Source organism: Typha angustifolia, chromosome 14, assembly GCF_048772165.1.
Source record: "Typha angustifolia cultivar Huaian chromosome 14, ASM4877216v1, whole genome shotgun sequence".
Taxonomy (NCBI): domain Eukaryota; kingdom Viridiplantae; phylum Streptophyta; class Magnoliopsida; order Poales; family Typhaceae; genus Typha; species Typha angustifolia.
The window spans coordinates 932,054-955,219 of NC_133252.1; the positions used below are offsets into that span (position 1 = coordinate 932,054).

Sequence of the window (23,166 nt, forward strand, 5' to 3'; positions counted from 1 at the left end):
AACTTAAAGGCAATGATTAGCAGGTGCTTTAATGCAGAATATTAAAAGAAAAGGCCAAAAAGGAGCAGTAGTAGACAAACATATAATATGTATATATATTATGTAAATAGTAAAAGAAATAATAAAAGCATAATGCGGGTGGGGATATGCAAAATTTCCTTTGAATAAAGTTGTACCAAAAAAAAATAACTCTGACACGTTCCGCCTCAGCTGCCCGCGTTTCTACACAAACTTGCTTTTAAGCCCTTCCTTTATTTGGTTGGTGCCATCGTTTCTTAAATAAAATAAATTCTCCACTCTTTCGTCTTCCACTCCACCTCTCGCCTCTACTCCTAATGACGGAAGCCCGATGAGGATTCTTTTCACCGCAGCGGTGACGATAGCCGCCCTTGTCCTCCTCCCTGTCCTGTTCCTCTCGTCCACCTCCGACGCCCTCGGCTCCGCCGCAAGCCTTGCCATCGTGCGCTCCTCTGGCACCGTCTGCGGCGTCTCCTCTGGCCCCGACACCCAGAGCATCCACTGCGCATCTGCGGGGTCGCCTACTTCTCCGGCGATCCCCCTCCTCCCGAATATCTCCTTCGTCTCCGTCTCCGGTGGCCGTGACTTCCTCTGCGGCCTTCGGTCCGGCGGTGCCGCCTTCTTCTGCTGGAACTCCCCGTCCTCCCCCTCCGCTGTCGCCAAGCGCGTCTACAACGGTTCCCACGATGTCGCCGACCTCGCCGTCGGCGAGGACCAGATCGCGGCCGTCGATTTAGGCGACTCCGAGATCAGATGGTGGAGAGGCGGCGGTAAATTCCCGCTTTCCATCTCGGGATCCTACCACTCCCTCACCTCCGGGAACGGCTTCTCCTGCGCCATCGGCAGTGACGACACCGTCCGGTGCTGGGGGCCGCGCGGTGATGGGATCCAGTCCCTGTTCTCCAACCTCTCCATGGCGACCATCGTCGCGGGGGACTCGCACGTGTGCGGTCTGGACACCGCCGGTGTCCTCCTGTGCAAGGGGAGCAACGAGTCGGGTCAATCCAATCCCCCATCCGGCCCGGCGTTCGAGTTCGAAACTCTCGCATTAGGCTCGAATCACACGTGCGCGATCAGGCGATCCAACGGCACCTTGGTCTGCTGGGGCGGCGGCGTTACCGGCGGCAGCGAGTATTACAACCCGGTAAGCGGAAGCGATTTCGAGTTCATCGTGGCGGGAGGTAATCTCACCTGCGGACTTACAACGACGAATTACTCGGTGGTGTGCTGGGGGTCGGATAGGAATAATTTATCGGTCAGTATTCTACCTTTGCCGAGGATTATTCCGGGTATATGTGTGAACCAGAGCAGTTGCAATTGCGGGACTTATCCGGATTCTGAGAACCTTTGCTCTGGTTCCGGAGTTATATGCAATCGCTGTGATGGTAAATCTTCGTCCCCATCTCCGTCGCCTTCGCCATTGTCATCGATGCCTTCGACTTCGACAAAGGTGAGCAAAAGATGGATAGTTTTCGCTATCGTAGGAGCTATCGGCGGCTTTGCGGGGATAAGCTCGATCGTCTATTGCTTGTTGTTCGGCATTTGCCGGCATAAGAAGGTTCACAACTCTGTCCAGCCCACCATTGCCGGCGGCGGCGCAAATGGAGCTCCAGGAGCTGGCATTTCGAGCCCGTTCGCTTCGCCGCCGGGCTCGAAATCCCGCATCTTCATCCGGCAAGGATCGCGAATCATGCTGCGGCAACGGAGCGGGCCTTCGTCGTCCATCAGAGACCACAGGGCGGAGGAATTCACCTTCGCGGAGCTCGCGGCCGCCACGAAGGACTTCGCTGCCGAGACCAAGATCGGCGCCGGAAGTTTCGGCGCCGTGTACAAAGGCAAGCTCCCCGACGGTCGGGAGGTGGCCATCAAACGAAGCGAGTCGGGTCCCAAGACCAAGAAGTTCCAAGAAAAGGAGAGCGCTTTCCAATCGGAACTCGAGTTTCTCTCTCGTCTCCACCATAAACACCTGGTGGGGTTGCTCGGGTACTGCGACGAATACGAGGAGCGCCTCCTCGTGTACGAGTTCATGAAGCACGGTGCGCTATACGACCACCTCCACCCCAAAGACGCGGCCTTCGCCTCCACCATCCTCAGGTCCTGGAAGGCACGGATTAAAATCCTACTCGACGCCGCGAGAGGGATCGAGTACCTCCACAACTATGCCGTCCCTCCCATCATCCACCGCGACATTAAGTCCTCCAACATCCTCCTCGACGCCAACTGGGCCGCTCGCGTCTCCGACTTTGGGCTCTCCCTAATGGGCCCCGCCTCGGAAAACGGGCACCTCACCGTGAAGGCGGCGGGCACCGTGGGTTACATGGACCCGGAGTACTACGGGCTCCACCACCTGACCAGCAAGAGCGACGTGTACGGTTTCGGGGTGGTGATGCTCGAAACCTTAACGGGGAAAAGAGCCATCTTCAAGGAGGAGGGAGAGGGGAATCTGGTGAGCGTGGTGGACTACGCTCTGCCGAGCATAACGGCGGGGGAAGTGAGGAGGGTGATGGACGCGCGGGCGGAGGCGCCCGGGGAGAGGGAGGCGGAGGCGGTGGAGCTGGTGGCGTACACGGCGGTGCATTGCGTGAGCTTGGAAGGGAAGGAGAGGCCCGCCATGAGCGATGTAGTGGCTAACCTTGAGACGGCCCTCGCGTTGTGCGAGGATAGCCATGAGAGTATTGACTCCAGTATTACCATTTCGATCGGTTCTGCATCTGCGGATTAAGAACTAAAAGAAAAAAAGAGGGGAAAAATACGACATTTTTTTTTTTTCATACTTCGATAGTTTCATTGTTAACGAATTTGTGAATAGATTCTTTCTCCTATTTCTTTTTTCTTTCTCGTCTTTATCTACATATCGAGTTTTGCGTTTATTCATGATCTGGTAAACTTAGTTACAAATTGGATGGATACATGGTGATATCTTTATCTGCTTCAAGACGGTCTCTGCATTGGTAGCATTTCCCTCTTGAAAGAACAGTGATTACTCTTGAGGAAAATTCTCTTCTTACCTTATGACGTGGTCATAGTATGCTAGTTGGACTGGACAACTGGACCGAGTCTTCTTAGAATTTTCCCATACTACTAAGAAATTGAAACCATTCGAGATAACCAATGGGTGTAGCTTGAACGTGATTCTCATGATTTATGTGCTTTTAGAAACGTATGAGAAAAAGAGAGGGTAGAACTCGTCCTGGTCGACCGCCTCTATTGAAAATGGAGTCAAAGGGAAGAAGGTTAGTTTACGACCTACATATATCCCTTTCATTCGAGCTGGTCTTTGTGATGGAAATCAAGGAAACTGCAGCTTTTCAATTCGTCAAACATAGACAAGCATGTCTTTAAATATATATATATATATATGATTTGTTATACTCTTGGCTTTTCGACGATACTATGGATTTAAATTTACCACTGCAGTTGATGGGTTAACTATTATTATTTCCCCCATGAATTAGAAAACTAACGTCAAAAATCAAACCATTATTCTATGTTATATATATATATATATCTGCAAATCCTGAGATAATCTATCATTCTTCAGTTTTCACACAATGAATTTGACAGCAAGCACTCTAGAAAGTGACTTCTAATTTACTCGTCACCAAAAGAGGTTACTGTAAGAAGATTCCAAAATATATATAAAGAAAAGGCCTCTCTCTACATGATAGCCAACGGGAACACACTAAGATAGCCTATTAAAATTCCCATCGCATCTTAAGTTGATGAGATATGTAACAAATTGCAATCATGATAATGGAAGGTTGAACAGGTTTAAATTAGATGTGTTGCTTTCCGCTAGCAGCTTCTACTACAATCATTCACGCCATGATAGCTTTATGAGAGTGGGTGTCGTCCTTTCTCCAAACTTAAAGCTATAGAAACATTTCTCAACAGTCATGAATAGAAAGATAAATCACATGCACCCCCAGTAAATAATAGATCACCACCTAGGGCTCACCACAGCCGATTCACTTTTCCTGAGGTCCTCTTATAGGGTCCTCTATAGTATGATTCTAGCAATTATTAGGTATTGTTATTGGCTCAAAAATAGGACGCAGATTATATGACAGTAGGTGTTTTATTCTAAGCATCAGTAGTGCTGAAAGGGCCCTGGTATTGAATCATATCTCTGCCTAAAACATAACGCAGACTGTTAGCCACCTTTTAGAAGAGATTACTATGAGTTTTAGCTGTTTATATTGTAAAACAGATCAGCAATGGGAAATATTTTAAGGCCCTAACTTTCGGGGAGCAGAAAAATGAGAAACAGTTAGGAAGATTACTTACATAAGGTGGGGGTGAGGTTGGCTGAAATCAGCCACAAATACCAGCCTCTCTGGAAGTTTGGTCAGATCATTCTGTTCGTAATTGAAGGGCTAGCGTGCAAGTACTCTTCACTAAAATATACAGAACAATTGTAAATTGACAGTTCTAATCAAGCATCTGAAGAAAAATAAGGAAAAATTGAAGCTACAATACTTAGCAACCAAGATACAAAGTTTAATCAACATCTTACCAGCTTGGCCAGAAAGCCCTGTTTCAGTTGGCATCCCTGTTTACAATGTTCTGTCAGTCCTGCATAAAAGGATAAAGCACGGATAATGGATATCACACCAACAGAATTCACACAACTCATGATTGTAACAATAAACAATTCGAACCAGATTTAGCAGAGTTTGCAGCAAAACTTTAGTAAACATCTGAAAGTTCACATCAAGAGACATTACACGAGCTGGTGAAGTACAGTAATCCACATTGTTACACATAGCAGAAAACAACCCTCGGTCTTCCTCGGCACCACCAGGAGTTGCATACTCTACTGGTTCCAAATGACCCTAACAAGTATCATCAGCACCTTGTTGGGAGAAAATAGAAACTTGGCCCTGATCCAACTCTCATCCTTCAGTCAGGAAAGAGTTTAGCTGAAAACATACGAAAGAATAACAATCTTGAAAACTGGCTGTCCTGTCAAATCAATAATACTCACTGTACATGTTAGGATATATGAATAAATACAGAGGAGTACGGACTTATCAAAGTGTACGCTGCTATCTATTGTACTGCATCCAAAAAAAGTTTCTAGATATATAACCAATACAATGTAAGAATCTCTTTTATTTTGCATTGGGGCAGTCTCAATTTCCCTATGTTTAAATAATAGCCAGCAGACATCAGTTACACATCCCACAAGTTACATAGTGGAAATGTTTGAAATTAATATAAGTTTGACACAGCTAACTTCTCCAGATCAATAAAAAGGATTCCTTGAATCTGATAAAGCCCACTTTTCTGCTTTTACTATTCCACAATGAAGGTATTTACATGATTCATGATGCCCAAAATTGCCAATGCTTTACATTGTTTATTACATGTGGCTACAAGCACCATTTTCTCTGACATTCCTTGTGTACATTCTTGCAGTTCTCCGTGGCACCAGGTTGGCATGGGTTGGGGAGCGGCAAAGATAAGATGAAACAATGTTTCCTCCAAGTGTATGCACATAAAATACAAAAGTTTATCTGTGGTTTGGTGAGAGCCATTGTAAACTTATGCCATTTTTTTCCAAAGAGGAAACAATTTGAGAGAAAAAGTACAAAACTAAAAATAGATCTCCTCACCAGGACTTAGCTTATAGCAGTAGATTCTTGAGTTACTTCTGTGGCAACATCTGCAGCAGAGCTACTAGTATCTGCTACCTGACTTTGGCTGGTCTGCGCTTGGCCTGAAGCTTGTGAATCTTGCAGCAGTCCTAAAACTACCAGGGTAGACCTACAACCAACATATCCGAATTCAAGATAATGCTACAGTTCTCCTCTGCGTGGAGATAATATATGTACAGGAGGAACAAGTGAACAGAGCTGACCTAGGAAGAGTTGTGCGTATGTTTGGCTGGCTAGCATGATCAACCAAAGAAGGCTTCAGCTGTGGATTTCTGTTCAATGCATTTTCTAGTTGCGGAGCTGGTAGCTGTTAAACCCAATAATAATGCATTGAATTGATAGAATAACTATGTTAGATATCACTGAGAAATGAATTAAACTAAAATCATATGCAAAGGTAACCAAAAAAACATAATAAGATAAATAACTTGTTTTTCTATTCACCTTATAAAAAGGCTGTATTTAATCAGAATATCCCAGAATAATTTAGAATGCTTTTTCAGAACACAGGCCAAATAGGAGACGAAAGGCATCTGCCATTGACCAAATATATCTAAACTGATTTAATAAATCAAAACTAATAAGATTTGAGTTCATGCATTCTCACCACCCACTATAAAAATCCATTAATACTACCAACTTTACATCATTATTAGTTATTTATACCTAATATTTAACAGAAAAGTAAGAACTGGTAGCATTAAATTCAAGCTTCACATGAAATCATTATCTTTCATGCCTCTTTTCCAACAGAAATATTTTAAGTTGTCAACTAGACTGATATAATATTGTAGTTTAGTTGATTCAATATAAACTTCTCCTGCATAAGAAAATCAACCACCCTCATGAGAACCTGCTAATTTTTAAATTAGCTCCAATTGCTACTTTCAAAAGATATACCACAGGAGAATGCACCACAAAATAATGAATATTGGATTGCAAGTAAACCAACCTGCAGCAGCACACTATAAGACTGAGGTTTTGTCTGAATACAACACTTCAAGAATCCCACCCATAACTTTGGGTATTTCCATATCTGCAGCAACACAATATTTGAAAAGGTTCAAGAAAAAAGTTAACGATGTCCCATCACTCAAAATTTTCTCTTTGATATGAAAACTTGACTACCTGCTTGCTTACAAGCCGTGACATAATCTCCATCACAAAATCTACCTGGAAAATAAGCTCAACAATAAATTGTATTACATTCGTAACATAAAAAGTCTGAACCAGAAAAGACTAAAAATATGAACAATCATAACATTTTTACAAAAGAAATGTTCATCCATGTCAAGGATTTTAATTGTTAGGCGGCAGAATCCATGCCGACATACTGTGCTAACAATATACCAGCACAGTAAGAGTACTCAGCAAGCCACCAGGCCAATGAGCCGCCGACAGTGGTAAATTGGACCTCCTAACCCAGTATAAATCAGGGCAAGACTTGAGAATTCTCCAATTTGGCAAAAAGGCTCATAGATTAGAGATGCACATGCCATACAATTTTGCATATTATACACCTCCACATGGGAGTAGGATTGTTTAGGAACTCACCAGAGCAGGGAATACACCTATTGCTTGAATAACAGTTCGCATGAATAATAACGGAAGAGGTGTCTGTTCAACCTGCAGAATTGAGTAATTCTTTCAAGTTTATATCATATTATCAGCAAAAGACTTCATCATGTCAGGTGACCTCATCCTGAGAGACATACCAATTGATTTAACGCCATTGCTAGAACCTGTTGGGAAAAGACCTTTTGCTCAAAGCAAACAGAGCAAGCATCGATTACCTACATCACTTAAGATTAGCTAACAAAAAGATAGCAACCGGAAGAGTTAAAGGATATAAACAGAAAAGAAAGATTGGACAACAACCTTTTTTAGAGGAATTCCTTCTTTCTCAGGATCAATTCGATGAATAGCAATTAAAACCTCAGAAAGAGTGAGGCAAGGGCCACTCTGCGCTGATCCCTAAAACAAGCCCCAGGAAGAAAAAAAAAACAAGTTGAAGAGCCATTATATGAAAGACAAATTGAGAGGTGCAGGTAAACCAGTAAAACAGTAGCAATTTCATTGGATAAAGAAGCAAACATTCTGTGGTGTTGGAAAAAAGATAAGAGAAAAGAATAAGACACTAAACAGTACTTCAATGGTTCATTTATTTCAAAGGATGAGACAACATTTTAAAATGGCTCAAAAAACAGAAATGTTGCAAGAGGTTAAATATTACAATAGTACAGATACACTTGCACCAGATGATATGTAGATATGTAATCCTGATACACATGATAGGAGAATATTCTATAACCGTAGAGCAGCTGAACCAAGGTCAGTATGCATAGGTGTACAACTAAGCAGCAGTTTGTTATAAGACAAGGAAATATGTATAATTTGAAGGTACTGCAAACTGTTCAATAAGTCCTTTCACAACAATTTATAGTGCATCATTTACAGGTCAAATCAATACTCAGAATTCTGCCTAAGAGTAGAGACAAGCTCAACTTGCAATTTTATGGACTGAATACCCAAAAGAAATAGAAAACATACAAAAGACAGAAGAATCTAATACGACATATTCTACTATAAAATCATGGTAATATAAGTATCTAAGATAGCATATTTTACTATGATAAACCATAATTGTTGTGCACTTGTGCTGACTGGGTGTTGTTTACTGATGCCACATGTCGACAAACTGAAGGAACTCCCATAGTGTGGTTGTAAAGGTATTATTGGTATGCCTCACATCCGTATGACCCAATTGAATAGATGAACAGCACACTTACTGTTAAATTTTATATATATATATATATACAGGCAGATACTGCTAGAGTTATCAAGTCAAAGTGTCCAACCACCATTCTAGTAAAACTATAACTGATGATAGATCATAACTTGTGCAATAGGGATGTTGTCCGATAAATGAAGGTAAAGCTAGAAATACAATCGGGAATTGTTTTTTAGAATAGCTCAAAACTTCAAAGAGCACAAACAAACTCTAAAACTTATTGTCCAAAATATAATGTGGAAGAACATAATGGCCAACAGATTTATCAAAGAAACAATCATTTGAACTTGCAAAAATAAACAGGTCTATGAAGAAACATACCTGCAGCATACAAGAGAGAGCAACTTGGAACTTGTCCAGTGGAAGTTTGACAAGATTGGGGAAGACAGGGAGGATCTACAAGCCACTCGAGGAAAGCAAGTTAGTATGATATTCAATTCAGACGTAAAGGACGAAATAGTTATATATTAATATTGAACTTAAAAAGCTATGAAAAGGTACAATATTTTGCAATGAACATACTAAAAAATAAGCAGGCATATCTAGAATGGCTTCAAACAAAATTACCAAAATCAAAAAGGATTTCAAGATATCTAATAACTACATATCTAGAAAGAAAGACTAGATAGCATACTTCTGCCTCTTAAAGGTACGATATGCATTGTCAATTTATTACGTAAGTTAAGCTTTTGAATCAATTGAGTATCTACCATGATATCAAAGCCACATTTTCTAGAGGTTTTGACTTCAATCTCATCTAGCTCCCATTAATCTTTATTTTGTACGATATGAAGGGTCTCACAACCTATTAGCTATTGTCTTTCATCTATCTACGTGCAGTGTAGGGGGTACATGACAGGGTGTCTTAAAGGTATGATATACATTATCAATCCATCATCTAACAATTTAAGTATTTTGGTCAACTTATTATCTCATATTGCCAAATATGTTAAAAGTCCACAAGATATTCAGCAAGGAGGCTACATCATGAGGGAACTTTAGCTTGTATAGTATCCACAAACTTGAGATCGTAGTGTTCAAACAAAAAAAATCACTACCATAGCCCTAGAACTTTGGAAGACAATTAATTTGCCCATCATGACTAGTAATTTACTTCTTGATTTGTACTTAACAATTGCTGACATTTAATGGAAATAAAAATAAAAGACAAACATAATGTTGGCAAACTTATAAGGCTAAAGCTTAACTCCAATCATAGTAAACTCATTTGTCTATGGCATCCTAACTATGTTGTATGATGTCTTAGGGAATATTTTTAAAAGAGCAGGTCAAGTGCTTAGCAAATAAATTCCTAGAAAAAAAAAACAATGTTGTCTCTGTCCTCATTCCTCTTGTATGAAACATAAGTTTGATTACCCTCATGGAAAAGATGTGTGACAGCATATATGTCAAACTGTTACCTTATCTAGATTTGCTAGCATGTATGTGTTAACTATACTGATTGATGACTTTCTTGGAATTTTTTATACTACAACTGAAGCATGCATTTTACTGAACTGGTTGATGTTCTGCTTGCAATTTTCACAGTAAGCAAGTCTCTGTTGAGGATTGATGCAAGTATGCAACTGCACAAGAATGAACTGTCCTTGATATGTATAAGTTCACATTACATAAGAAAACAAGAGACATCTAGCTTTCCTTACAAATTGTCAACTAGCTTCATTAACACCAAGAAACAAATTAGTTTCCATGAAGGATAACTACCTTTAGAGAAAAGATGTGCAGAATAGTTTCAAGAAGGAAAAAGAAGAAACAATTGCAGTATTGTTGGCAAATTGAACTGGATAAAACATACATTGTAGATTTGATATGAAGATGTACTTAATGTGATTTAAAGATAGCAATAAACACTGAGAATATGCATGCAATTAGAAGAAACTACTGCAGAAAGGGAGAAGTTGCTCATGTGTCTTTGCATGCGTTTACATGCATATGCAGCTATATGTGATAGAATGACGGAGAAAATCATTTGAGAGAGAAAGGAGGAAAGAAGAAGGGAACCTCATCTTTAGACAGAAATGTTAATATTGGAATGAGAATTTCCACATCCTGCACAAATAACCAGAAAACATATATCAAATAAAGAAAGAGAAGAAATAATAAAGTTTCATCTTGAAGACAATTGAGGCTACCTTCAATTTAGAATATAATTTCTTTACAGAAGAAATCAGATCTTGAGAAGGGTTTGCCCCGTCTGTCAGTGTCTGCAAAACCTGCTAAAATGCCATGAAAATAGTCAGTCAAATCTGATAAACCATACTAGTATATCTTCCCAAGCTTCATGGAGGGAACCCTGTTTTCCACATGAACAACAAAACCATCTCCGGTTGTCAGTTCAATTTATCAATAGTGATTTCAAACAGCAAATTTTAAGAGATGTTCAGATGACACTGAAGTAACATCTCAAAGCAAAATTAACAGCAAGAGAAAAATATGATCCCTCCTTTTCTATTGCTTTTCAACATTAAAGGCAAAATTATCAGAGTACTTAATTTCAAGTTTCAACTATTATTTTGCATCCCACCAATAACAAGAAATAAATTGACTAATTAAGATAACAATGACCAAGATAGCAACACCAGAACAGCAAATTACAGAACCTGCATGATGAGCCCTTCGCTTCCATCTGGTGGATCTGAGATAATTCCAAGGAGTTCAGATGAGAAGCCTATAGTACGAATCAGAATGGGAATATGGCGGTGAACTGCCTGCACAATGTAAATGATTAGGAGAACATGAACGATAGAATGCATATGAAAGTTCCCGTTATAAAAGGATCAAAAACATGCTAGAGGCAGGTCAATTGCACAAACCTGCTTTGCAGCCTCTGGAATGCTCCTGTAAATTGCAAAGATTTGTCGGAGAAGGGAATGTTTCTGCAAAATAAACAATATAAATATAATGACAGATTAATTGACACTGGAAAATTTGAAGACAGACTTACAAAAGGATGTAATCCACAATCACATTTAGGGATTAAAGTGGCTGCAAAATCATATACCTTTGTGCATAGGGCAAAATACAATGACATGCAACGCTGAGCCTCCGCTATTGAAGAGGATATTGTACTTTTGGCTAATTGGCTATCAGAAGTATGTTCACTACCATCATTGGACTTTTCTAAGTCACCCTCCTGCAGAAGTTTCTAAGACAGATGATCAATCAGGATATATATTATAGCACTTCAGAGTAGCATACTATGGGAAATTTAAAATCTCAAAGTCCTTATACAAGAATAGTTCCACACAAACTACACACAGCTGGAAATGAACTAATGGAGGCTAAAGAATTGCATTTCAAGGTGACTGTTTGGTAAATAGTTTAAATTTCAGGTGCAAAAAAAAAAAAAAAAAAATGAGCTAGAGCAACCTGAGTTGAGCTCAGCTCCTCTGGTTATCAACATGAGCATAGCTCAACCTTAACCCAACCACGTGATGAACTAGAGAGCAGGAGCTTGAGTTGCTCTAATACCGTGCTAGTTCAGGAATAATATGAGAGAGAGAGAGAGAGAGAGAGAGAGTCGTTGGGGAGAATTGTGCATGCCTGGAAAGGTTTGCATACTTTGAAGAAAGATGCACATGTAAATGGGAGAAAGAATGAAAACTGAGAAAGATGTGCATTAACTGAGGTATTAGATGCCTAAACCTAAACACATCACATATGCATGTCTGTTTATATTATTATTATTATTATTATTATTATTATTGTAAAATACACAAGTTATATAATCGATCTAAGCCAAGTCAAATTGAGACGCATCTTAGGGGGCCTTTGGTTGTCAACATTGGCTGATGCAACTAAATGGCCAATTCATTGCACCAGCTGATGCATGTATCGAGTTACATCACTTGATCCTAATTTGATTAAGACAAATTGAAAATGAATGCTTAGGACCTTAGGATAAATGTGAAATAAGCAAATAAGAAGAAAAATAAATGCCATAGCAGATTGCTTATATAGTTGTTAGCAAGAATGGCTGCATCAGTACAGATGAGCCGATAAGCACAAGGTGCCGACCCATTTTTATTATAAAATAAAAACAAACAGGAAAACTTTTGATTTGGAAACATTCCTCCAACCCATTTTACTACAAACAGAAAAGAAGTTCGAGCAAAAGGCTGACAATTCTTTGGTATAAAGTATTATTTAAAGGCACATTTTAACAGATGAACAGTAAGTCCAGATATTATGATACGCAACAAGGAAGTAAGGTAACTCAAGTTAAATGAAGAATCATAGGTAACATTTTCCTATTACCATGAGAAACGACTTTTACACCTGGGACATTGATATCTAGTTTTGATTCCATAGAAATTCTATATAACTTCTATACATACACCAATTTATTAAGATTGAATTGAAAGATTTTCTACATAAGTGCTAACAATTAGTTAAACCTAATATGTGATGAAATTACATTCATTTTGGTTATAAGGCAACATTATTTAACTACATTATCCTTAAGAGAATGACCAAAGTATTCATAGTAGTATACGATGCCACCATACAAAAGATGTTGACTAGTACTAGCGAGCATACAAAATGAACCTTTTGCACTCCAAGTGCAGATCCACCCACATCCGCTAACTCCATTGCAGGAATGACGTTTAATATTGACTCAAGTTTTTCACTAGCGAAGGCTTCGATTTTCTCTGAAATGCTTGCCATGGGAAATAACTTATTTGCTACCTGAGAGTAAGCAGAAAATAAGCAGAATTACAAAAGTACTCCAATAATAATTTCCTTTACAAACAGCAAAGGATTTAGGAATACCAGTCGAATTGCCTTCATTCGCACCTCTTCCACAGGATGAACTGCACTCTGTCAAAAATACTATTATGTAGAATCTGAATAAAGTAAATGCTAGTACGAAGATTGTAAAACAAAATGAGGTCTGAATCATAAGGATAGGTTCATAGGAAGAAACAGAAACCTTTTATACTCTTATATTTTAAATTCAATTATTTTATGATTTACTCAGAAAGGTTGTAAAATTGTCTACAGAAGAAAACACTCGGGCACAGATATCAAGATTATAGTTTAGAAAAACTTCTTGGAACTCATCTTACAGTATTTTTCAAACCAGACGGTAAATACATTACATAGATATGCACCCTAGTGCCTTGTGCATCAACTTCCAGAGCTTGATGCAGCATCAACACTGATTTAGCATAAGTTATATGATCATAACAGTTCAAAGTGACAAAAGTAAAGTTCAAAAAATTAGGATTGACCTCCTAAAAAAACAATACATATCAGCCATATTGGCCGCTCGGATCGAATCGAACTATTTTTAATTACATAAAATTATAAATATTATTTAAAAATACAGAAAATATCTAAAATTTAAAAAAATGAGAAAATACTAATTACTCACATATGAAGCCTAAAAACTAAAAAAAATACTTAGTTAATGGTAATAAAATGAAAATTTTCATTGCATGTGGAGTAATGTTGGTAAATTACTTATAAGAAATAAGAGAATGAAAGGAGGAAAACGATCCGCATAACCAACTCTAAATATATTGTGTGATTGTTGTATTATAACAAGGAAAGAAAGTACTGTGGAGAATCTTGAATTCTTGATAGCTTGATATGTATCAAAAGTTCCCTTTTGGTCAGAGTGATATAGATAGATAGATGTCGATGTACCTATATAAGTTCCATCACTGTGCAAACATAAGTACCTGCAAAGCAATCAGGAGGCACCTATCTCGATTTGAAGGTCTTTGCAAGATAAGACCCCAAACAGCGCTAAGACCTTGAGTAACTCGGTCACCACTTTGTAAATCCTTATCATATTTCTCGCGACTCTCAGGAGAACACAAGCCCTGTAACAGCTTCAATATGCCTTCAGGTAAGTATGGCGCATCGCCAAGCAACCTGCCAAGTGATTTATCTGAGGCTGGAAATTTGTCACGAAGGGCTTCTGCCTATAAACATAATATGAATTAAGAATGCATTTCATAATGAAGTTAAAAGAGGAAGAGCAAGACAATAGACATACCACAGTCAGGAGAAAATTTTCATAAACTGACATAGCCGTTCTGGATGAAAAGAAGTCTTGGTCCTGCTCTGTCTCCCGATATAACCTGTACAGGAGACGCAATGTCAACTCGTGCCCCTGAATGAATTAGATAGAAGTCAGAAACTTGGAGCATTTTGCAAGAAAAAGGAAATATCATCAGGGAAAATAATATGGTTAGCACGAGAATTCTCCCGATTGACATATATTGTGAAGAAATAGTTAGTAGATCACCTCAATAAGTAAATTTGAATCATGAGGCAAGAAATAAAGACCAAAACAATTAACAGACCATAGCAATATTCTAGAAGGCAGCTGAATTTGTTGAGATGCTTTATTTTGTTGCATGTCTTTATATATGCATCACTTTCACATGTATATACTGTTATATCAAGTGAAAAAAAAATAAGCAGATAAATTTATTGCACCTTCAATTGAAAGATACATTCGTAAGAAAAGCCCTCGACAGGCTTATGCACATATAAAATGCAATTGATCTTGATTTAATAGAATAGCATCTGAATACAAGCAGCAACCAAAGGGGTCAACAAAGAATAAGTCGGTGGACTTTAACCATTTAATAGTGGAAGAATGATTTTGATAATTGTTTCTTAGTTTCCATAAAAATATAAGGAGGCATATAATATATAATGCAGCAGAAAAATGTGGTAACCAAAATAAATGTTATAGTTACCTCATGATTCATATAATCAGACAGAACATGCTTTTGTAGAAGCTCCCATGCATCCAATGCCAGTGGAAACTACAGAAACAGGTGCTTTATCAATTAAAAGGTGCAAGCAAAGATGATCAACATACAATATACTAGAACATCAATCTCTAATAACAAACATAATGCCACTACCGGTACACATAATGATTATACCGTATAAATAATCTCTAACATTGCAAGATAAAGTACAACAACAATGAGAACCAACATGGATATGCATGTCCAGAAACCAAATGTACATTCAATAATTCAACATCTAGCTGAAAGAACTTTATATATGTTAAAGATTATTGCAACTTGCAAGCATATGCTACATCTCATGTCAACAAATAGAGAATTTCGATAGCAAAATAGCATCTTCCAATTTCTCCGGCTATAGCCAGTACAAGCTTTTGCTACTTCTCTGCCAGTTACATGATCATCCATATGATTGATCCATGACAATCAAAATAATGTGATCTTGTGATCAGCTAATTCACACCATCTCATGCTGGGAAATGAGAATCTCTTTAAACCTAAGCAGCTTATGCACCAGCAAAGCAAGGAAGATTATTGTTGCCTGTGGGCTTGCACCAAAACTCAACCTGAAAAAAGCTGAGCATTGTTGCATGCTAATCTAAGATAACCCTGAAAAGGCCATGACACTACATGCCTAGCCTGTTAACTGTTATATTGTATAAGAAAAGACTGAGCTAATCATCAAAGTTGACTTCAAAAAAACATATGAATCCTACACAATGAATACTTTGATAATTACTAAGAAATGCACATCATAAAAAGAGCATAAGTTTTTGCTAGTAAATAATACATTTTGTAAATATTATGCCTTAAAAAAATAGTAGGAAGAGACATTTGAAAACTCATTTACAATCGAGACAATAGCGACAATAATTTACTTGCATAAGGTAAAAGTTGCTGATCGCACAAAGCATGGGGCAAAATAGCAAAGAATCTGGATCAAAAAACTTAACTGTGAATATAAAACAGCTGATATAAACCCACATACTGAAATTAAAAATGAAAAAGGAACTTAGGAAGCTTATAAGAGATTGTATTTACCTCAACACCCAGGTGAGCAAGCAAGGGAAAACGGGCATGTGATCCAGCAGAAACTGCTACTTGCTTGTCCGCATTAATAATTCGCACAAAAGCCTCTTTCTGTAGAAAATCTTTGTCTTCGTCACTAAGGTTGATGTTAGTCACATGCAACTTTGGTAGAACATATTGGGAATTAACAACAACAGAAGCTGAAGAGGGTGCTTGGCTTGCATCTGAAACAGTTAATCTTGGACTCTGGGCTTCTGAAGGATGTGTAGCCAAGTAGTCAGTTGAAGTAACATCAGAAGGTAATGTACTAACTAAACTGACATTAGGCACTGTACTTGTTTCTTGCCACTTAGAATTAGAAGTATGAGAAGCTTCTGATGATTCTTGGATTTCATCCAACAAGCTAGTACAAGCCAGACCAGGTATTTTACTCTCTGATGTTTCTAAATCTAATGGAAGAGCCGACTTACTATCTTCTTCAACAGCAGAAACCAGTAAATTGGAAGCATTAAAACTAACAGATACTGCTTGAATACCAGTACCAGCACCAGCAACAGAAGTTACAAGAGTTGCCTCAGCATTTGATAATACTTGCTCTCCATCACTTTGGTAGATTTTCTGCAAGTGAAGGAAAGCTAAAACAACATCAAATAACAAACAAACAGTTTTGGAAAAAAGGAGGTGTCATTAAAAAATGGAACACTTTTATATAAGTTCAAAGCCAGCTTTCACTAGTATCATGTGAAATTAAAAACCTAACCTTTAATAGTGATGCTATCAGAGGAAATGAACTTGACAAGGTAATATTATCTGAAGTGAGTGCAGATGGCTGTAGAGGAGGCAGACTGTCGCCAACCAGACCAGAGGAATATCCCCTACCAGCAATGCATTCTTCCACTCCATCTTCTCTAGGACAAGCCGATGGAAGGTGTTGCATATTAGCCATTACCACCTCGGCTAGCAAGTCAGAGGAAATACTTGAAGAGAGAATCTCTAATGACCCAGCAGCTTTGTCGCCTTGGGCGGCTAATGCACCAAACATACTGACTAGTTGATGTACAGCTTCAGAATTTCCGTCTCTAAAAGCAACAGAACTAACAGAAGGTACGCCAACTGAATCAGGAGTTGATTGAATTGTCCCGTTCACGCTTTCCCGACCTAATGTTATTGTTTTCCTAATTCTTTTACCAGAAACGGCATCATCTTCCAATACATCACTAATTTCTTCAATCATATGTCTTTTACGCCCATGGTCACTGCTTGCCTCCTCACATGCTTGCAATGATATATTGTTGTCCTGCAATTATTTAAAGTCATTCTAAACTCTAAACATACCAGATAGGCAGATATAGACATTCAGCATGATTAAAAAGAAGGGAAGGCAGAAAGACCGGATAAAGAAGACAAATAATTAAATATAATATATATTCAACATACTCTTGTTGGTAAAGCTTCTTCTGTACTAAAAGATTGGCCTCCAGAGCTCTTACTGAGCTCAGCTGTCTGTTCTGCCAACTCACCAGCATCAATAGCTTTTAGAGCTTCTAGCAACCGTGCACGCCACTGAAGATAAAAAAAGAAACTTGAATTAGGTTGTTTCTGTCCTAATTAAATTTAAGATGATCTACAAAGAAAAGAAGAATAAGCAGCTAGTTACTTCAAAATTGCCTCAGTCGGATCAAGTTTACAAAGAATTTAACACAAATGAGGACAAATAACCCAAAGAAGGGGAAAAGGTAAGACTATCAATTGTGATTCAAAATGACCAATGCAAATGCATCATGAAAAGGAGGAATAAATTTCAATTGTAGAATCAACTTGAAATAAAATATCATACTATCGATTACATCTAACTCTGGCATCAGATGTACAAGTGAAACTTGAAGAGAAAAAAGGTGGCACCTGTTAGACCTGCCACTTATCATAGGATATAAGTTTCTAATTATCATTTAAACAGATTTTCAAAAACAATCATATGTCCATCCCAAAAGCTATGGCAAAATGTGGCAATGCCTAAAATAATCTGTCAAAGGATATAGAGAATTTGCATCCAAATATGTTCTTTTCTTTTCTAGAGGATACAAATAGAGTATGTAAACCAAGAAAAGATGCATTTGAATACAATCAGAAACTAAACGTAAGGCACACTGTTTTCACTTTTCATAGGCATAAGTAGTTGTTAAGCTCAAAGATGGTCGTGCCACAGGCATAGCCCGTGCTAACCACCGGTCGGCAGGGCAAGTGCCATGGCAATTGTCGGCCGTGCCGCAAAAATGGAAGAGGAAAAATGAGGGAGACTACTCACCTTCACCTTTCCCTACTCGTTGTCGCCGCTCGCCGCCGTCCTGATCCGCAACTTAAGTTTTTAATCAACTCGACCTACTACCCCTTTCTTCCTCCTCGGGCTCGGGCAACCAACGGATGCAAATGGTGCCTCAAGCTTGGGGAGAGACGGGGATGGCGACGAGCGGCGAGCTCGACGATGAGGTCGATGGCGAATAGAAAAACTGCTAGAAGGGGTGTCGTGTGACACCCATCGTGCCATGTGCAGATACACCATCAGCATGCACAGCTATTGTTGGATAAGCTCACATTTTTCTCCTTATAAGGACAAGTTAGCTACACAAAAAAAGTACCACAACAAGATAGGTGGGGTTGGGGGGAGAAAAAAAACTTATGATTAAAGAGAAAGTTATCTTGGCATTAGAACCAAGTTGCAACAAACACAGTGGAAAAGCCCTAGATCGGAAACACTTAATGTTCAAGTCTCATATTCTTCAACTACAATATATTACCAGAGAAAACTAGCATCAAGCTCTAGAGAAAATAAACAAATTACCGGTTCAGCACTTGCATGTGTACATTTCAGAAATCCCACAAAGGCATTCTTCAGGGCATGGTGAGCACCAGGGATTCGCACTCTGATGATAGAACTTGCTGGATCCAAACAGAGTAATGCAGGCAATATACGTCCATAAAAGGAAGGTCTTTTCTGGGCAATAGCTGAGAGACTGATCAAAAGTATTAATCAACAAAAAAATCAAATGAAAAGGGAACGTGAAAACGAAGAGAACAAAATAAGCAAGAATAGAAAACAAATTTTATATCTTCCCCCGTGCATGTACATGAAGATTACTTCATTTTTGTTTACATGAATTATATAATATATATCCATAAATGGCAGTGCTACTATAAGTCTAGAACTGCAAGCAAGTACATCAAATAAACAAATTCAAAGAAGTCCAAGAGTAAAATCTTGGTTCCATAGCTGATAAAGAGGTGGAAAAAAGAGAGAAAATAATAGGCAATATCACAAAACCACATTTAGTTATTAACTAGTAATTACAGTATCAACTATTAAGTTCCCATTACAAATGCTACTACACATCCTAATATGACAAGTCAAGATGGACGAAAATATATCAGAAAAAAGATGATACAAACATTTCAGACCAACTAATTTTGCAAAATCAACCACTGGATTTCAAAGTGGTCAGAACTGTATGCTCACATTTTAGTGATTTACATAATTTCCAGAAAAAAAAATTCAAATATAGATAGGTTCACAAGAAGCCTTAATGGCAATCAACCTCATTGTTGCTGATGGAGCATGTAAATGTATAAAGAACAAAACAACAATGAAGTTGATAAATGTTGTTCCAAACATACTATAGTGGTAATGCTCACACAAGATAAGCCATTGCACGCTCTAAAAGAGGCTCCTTAAGGAATAACTATTTTCCTTCTATTATGCAGATAATAAAATGGATTAGCCTTCCTAGCTAGAAAGATCTTAAAAGAAAATATGGAAAGAAAGTAACAAAGATATAAAGGCCAACCTGTTAATTAACACAATAGTCATTGAAGTGCCAAGGGATTTCACTTGTGGGAGCCTAAGCTGTTCAAGCAATAACCCCAAGCTCTGGCTGGCCTCCATCGCAAGATCTCCCATGTTGAGCAAAGGATGACCTCCTCTTAACCACAATATGTTAAACTCCGATCCTATCACAAAATGTCCACAACGCCGAATTGATGAAGGTCACGAGATGTGAATCAATTATACACAGTCAATACAAGTGACACCATAGCAATAAGATAATGTAACTTTGTTGTTCTAAGTCAATGAGCGCATATACCATCATTGTTTTCATTTGGTGGATCTGAAGAAATGTTGGGATCAGGCGTATATAAAAGAACCATTGCTTCCACAAACTTAATTGCCAATAACTTAACTCCATTGCAACTAGGCTGACTCAGAAGTTCCACAATTTGTAAGAGGACAAATAGATCAAAGAGACCAAATGAGGTGTCAATGAACAGGAACAAGCATACCTGGACTGCTATAGCTAGAACTGAACTTTTGAACTTAAGCATCCACTCCCATGATAATTTTAGTGAGTCATCAATTTCACTTGAGTACAAACCCTGAATATAGGCCAACAAATGAAGTATGATATCCAAAAATTCTTCATAAATATCCATGCAATTGAGAACAGTTAAACAGCTGACAGTTGTAGTGTAGTATTATTTGTTTATAAATCATGTATATCATATCTGAATAAAAAATTAAGCTTCTTCTCCGCCTGCAGAAGTCAAAAGTTTAATTTTGTTAATTTTGATAAATGGAATTACATGTTCTATAGTTTGAAGTGATATAAAATGCATCTAGTTTTTCCATGCTTAAATTGGAACTACCTTAGGTACATTTCATAAATATGGCTTAATTTTATAGTGCCATGATAAAATTTGAAGCATCGGGAACCTGCAATGATATAACATGTGAAATGCATTTCTTATTTCTACTACTACAAACAAACAAGAACCCAAAAATATAATTTATTAGAAAAGATAATGACAGTACCAAGACTAGATGAGAAGGATGGAATTGATGTTGGCTGACAGCTAATCAATGAGAACATTGAGGAGGAGCCAAACTACAAATTCCATTCAATACATCTGGAAAGACTTACAAAGCTAGTTTATGTAAATTCAATAGCCATGCATGGACAAAGCAGAGTCATAAAGCTGACATAAAAAAAATAGAAAAAGAAAGGAACTGATAAGAAAAGGCCTTTCTTAAGGATAATCCAGCCACATTCCCTTTACACAAAGTGGCTTTTATCATTCTGATCAATATTTCTCTATTTAGCCAAGATTTCACAGTTGGATCAGGTATAAGATTTTATACCCATTTCACCAAGCTCTCCACCTTAATCCTTTTCATTTATATTGCAAAGCATTTTAACTGTTTCTTATTTGTAAACGGCCAATAAAATTACAACAAAATGAAATAAAACAATTATAAGACTAATAAACATTTAACAAGACAAAGAAGGCAATGGCAAGCTCTTAGTCCTAGCATTCATAGCTTTATCATAGACAGCCCCGTAAAACATTGTCGACCTCATTGGAGCGACCTCAAACAGTTTATTACTACTTCCTAACGTAAAGTACTCATGGAAAAGCGGAAAATACCACAAAGAGATCCTTAAATCTTGAGTTCTCCTAAAATTAATCAACTGAAATGCATATGGAACTAGAAATGATTATCTAGCAAGAATACGAAAAAAAAAACAGCCCATATAAGAAACACCTACACATGCAAATATGTAAAATCTGTTATGCCGTTGATTTTACCTGAATAACAACCTTTTCTAATACTCTACGAAATAAATAAGTCCCACTTGTAATGGCTTGCCGAGCGACTGCAGGGGTTTCATCATTCAAAAAGGATATAAGACAAGGTATTGTTTCAGGTAGAAGCTCCATATGCTTCACTCCAATATCACCAATCATCCTACATCAAAGCAACGTTCAAGACCTTAAATAAAAAGAACAATCATATAGGCACTACAAGATAAAATGGAAGCAACAAAAAGAATAACAAAGCATGCGAGTTTAAGAGATTATGAAAGTGTTGGGATTAAGGAAGAATAAATTCAGATGTTTTATGATATACACAAGATGAGGAATTAGTTCCAAAATAATGCATCTCCAATTACTAAAAGTTACTTCTTGCTTAATTCTTAAGAATCTGATGCATCACAACTATTTGACACAAACCTAGTATCAGAATATTGTATATTTACCATTTTATTAGGTGCCTCATAAAAAGCTACCTCTAGGCATGTCAAAGAATCATTATATCCATCTCAACATCAAATAAGGCTCCACATTTATAATTTCAAAAAGGCTCTAGCCAAAATGCCAAATGCCAAATACTAAATAACGAAAACAAACAGCCTCACAAAGGCTTTTTCTTGTCCTGCTATTCTCAACTAGTCAAATGTCATTTTACATGGACTACAAGAATATTCACCAATGATGCAAGTCATATAGAAGGGCTGCCTAAGGCACTGTTCTAGTGCCACCATTATGAAGTTTAACAAGTACCACCGTAGTTTTCTCGAAGAAGTAAAGGCAACAAATTCATTCCTACCCTAACCCAACAGTTGAAGAACCAAAAGAAAGCAGGCTTACTCGGCGACAAGCTTCCGCACGGGGCTGGCCTTATCGGCCTTCAACTCGGCGAGTCGGGGCACGAAACGAGGGAGAAGCATCGGGTCGCCGTGAAATATTACTTCCTTCAACTGCCGCAGCTGCTTCAGCTTCGAAGGGATCTCGCTGGGTGAACCCGCCGCCCGCTCGCCCCAACTCGATGTCGTCGTCATGGCCGCCGTCATCGTCGTTCCCACCGTCCCTCCTATCCCACGAGAGAATCCTGTTCCTGAAGGGCGAGTCAATAGTGCGATGCGAGTCAGTGAGCGTAAGTGGAGACCACCGCGGGGGTGTGAGAGAAAGCGGAGAGGGGATCAGAGAAGGAAGGAAAAGGGTTTTGGCCGAGGCCCGTTTCTTAGATTTGAAGAGGTGG

The 23,166-nt window shown here is 38.5% G+C and overlaps 2 protein-coding genes across 5 annotated transcripts; one reads left to right on the plus strand and one right to left on the minus strand.

The window, feature by feature from the left end:
- The first annotated feature begins 211 nt into the window (after nt 1-211).
- Nucleotides 212-2,840, plus strand: LOC140775419 (putative serine/threonine-protein kinase-like protein CCR3). Its single transcript, XM_073118699.1, has one exon. The coding sequence runs from the start codon at nt 350-352 to the stop codon at nt 2,738-2,740; it is 2,391 nt and encodes a 796-aa protein (XP_072974800.1). The 5' UTR covers nt 212-349; the 3' UTR covers nt 2,741-2,840.
- A 2,264-nt stretch (nt 2,841-5,104) lies between these two features.
- LOC140775417 (uncharacterized) lies at nt 5,105-23,127 on the minus strand. 4 transcript variants are annotated; one of them, XM_073118697.1, is made up of 28 exons: nt 22,776-23,127; nt 21,945-22,092; nt 20,628-20,720; nt 20,432-20,543; nt 20,135-20,297; nt 19,135-19,306; nt 17,733-17,858; nt 17,056-17,592; nt 16,308-16,913; nt 15,210-15,278; nt 14,498-14,614; nt 14,178-14,423; nt 13,264-13,311; nt 13,039-13,179; nt 11,492-11,635; nt 11,304-11,366; nt 11,091-11,198; nt 10,623-10,703; nt 10,492-10,539; nt 8,791-8,865; nt 7,557-7,652; nt 7,394-7,471; nt 7,233-7,304; nt 6,807-6,851; nt 6,631-6,714; nt 5,882-5,985; nt 5,637-5,787; nt 5,105-5,537 (listed from the first exon to the last, which is right to left on the minus strand). In XM_073118697.1, exons 1-27 carry the CDS (start codon nt 22,976-22,978, stop codon nt 5,643-5,645), a joined length of 3,924 nt encoding a protein of 1,307 aa, XP_072974798.1. In that variant the 5' UTR covers nt 22,979-23,127; the 3' UTR covers nt 5,105-5,537; nt 5,637-5,642. The 4 variants fall into 4 exon arrangements, with proteins under 4 accessions (XP_072974798.1, XP_072974796.1, XP_072974797.1 ...); XM_073118695.1 differs by having other exon boundaries at nt 21,933-22,092; XM_073118696.1 differs by having other exon boundaries at nt 11,492-11,623; nt 21,933-22,092; nt 22,776-23,126.
- Nucleotides 23,128-23,166: the final 39 nt, after the last annotated feature.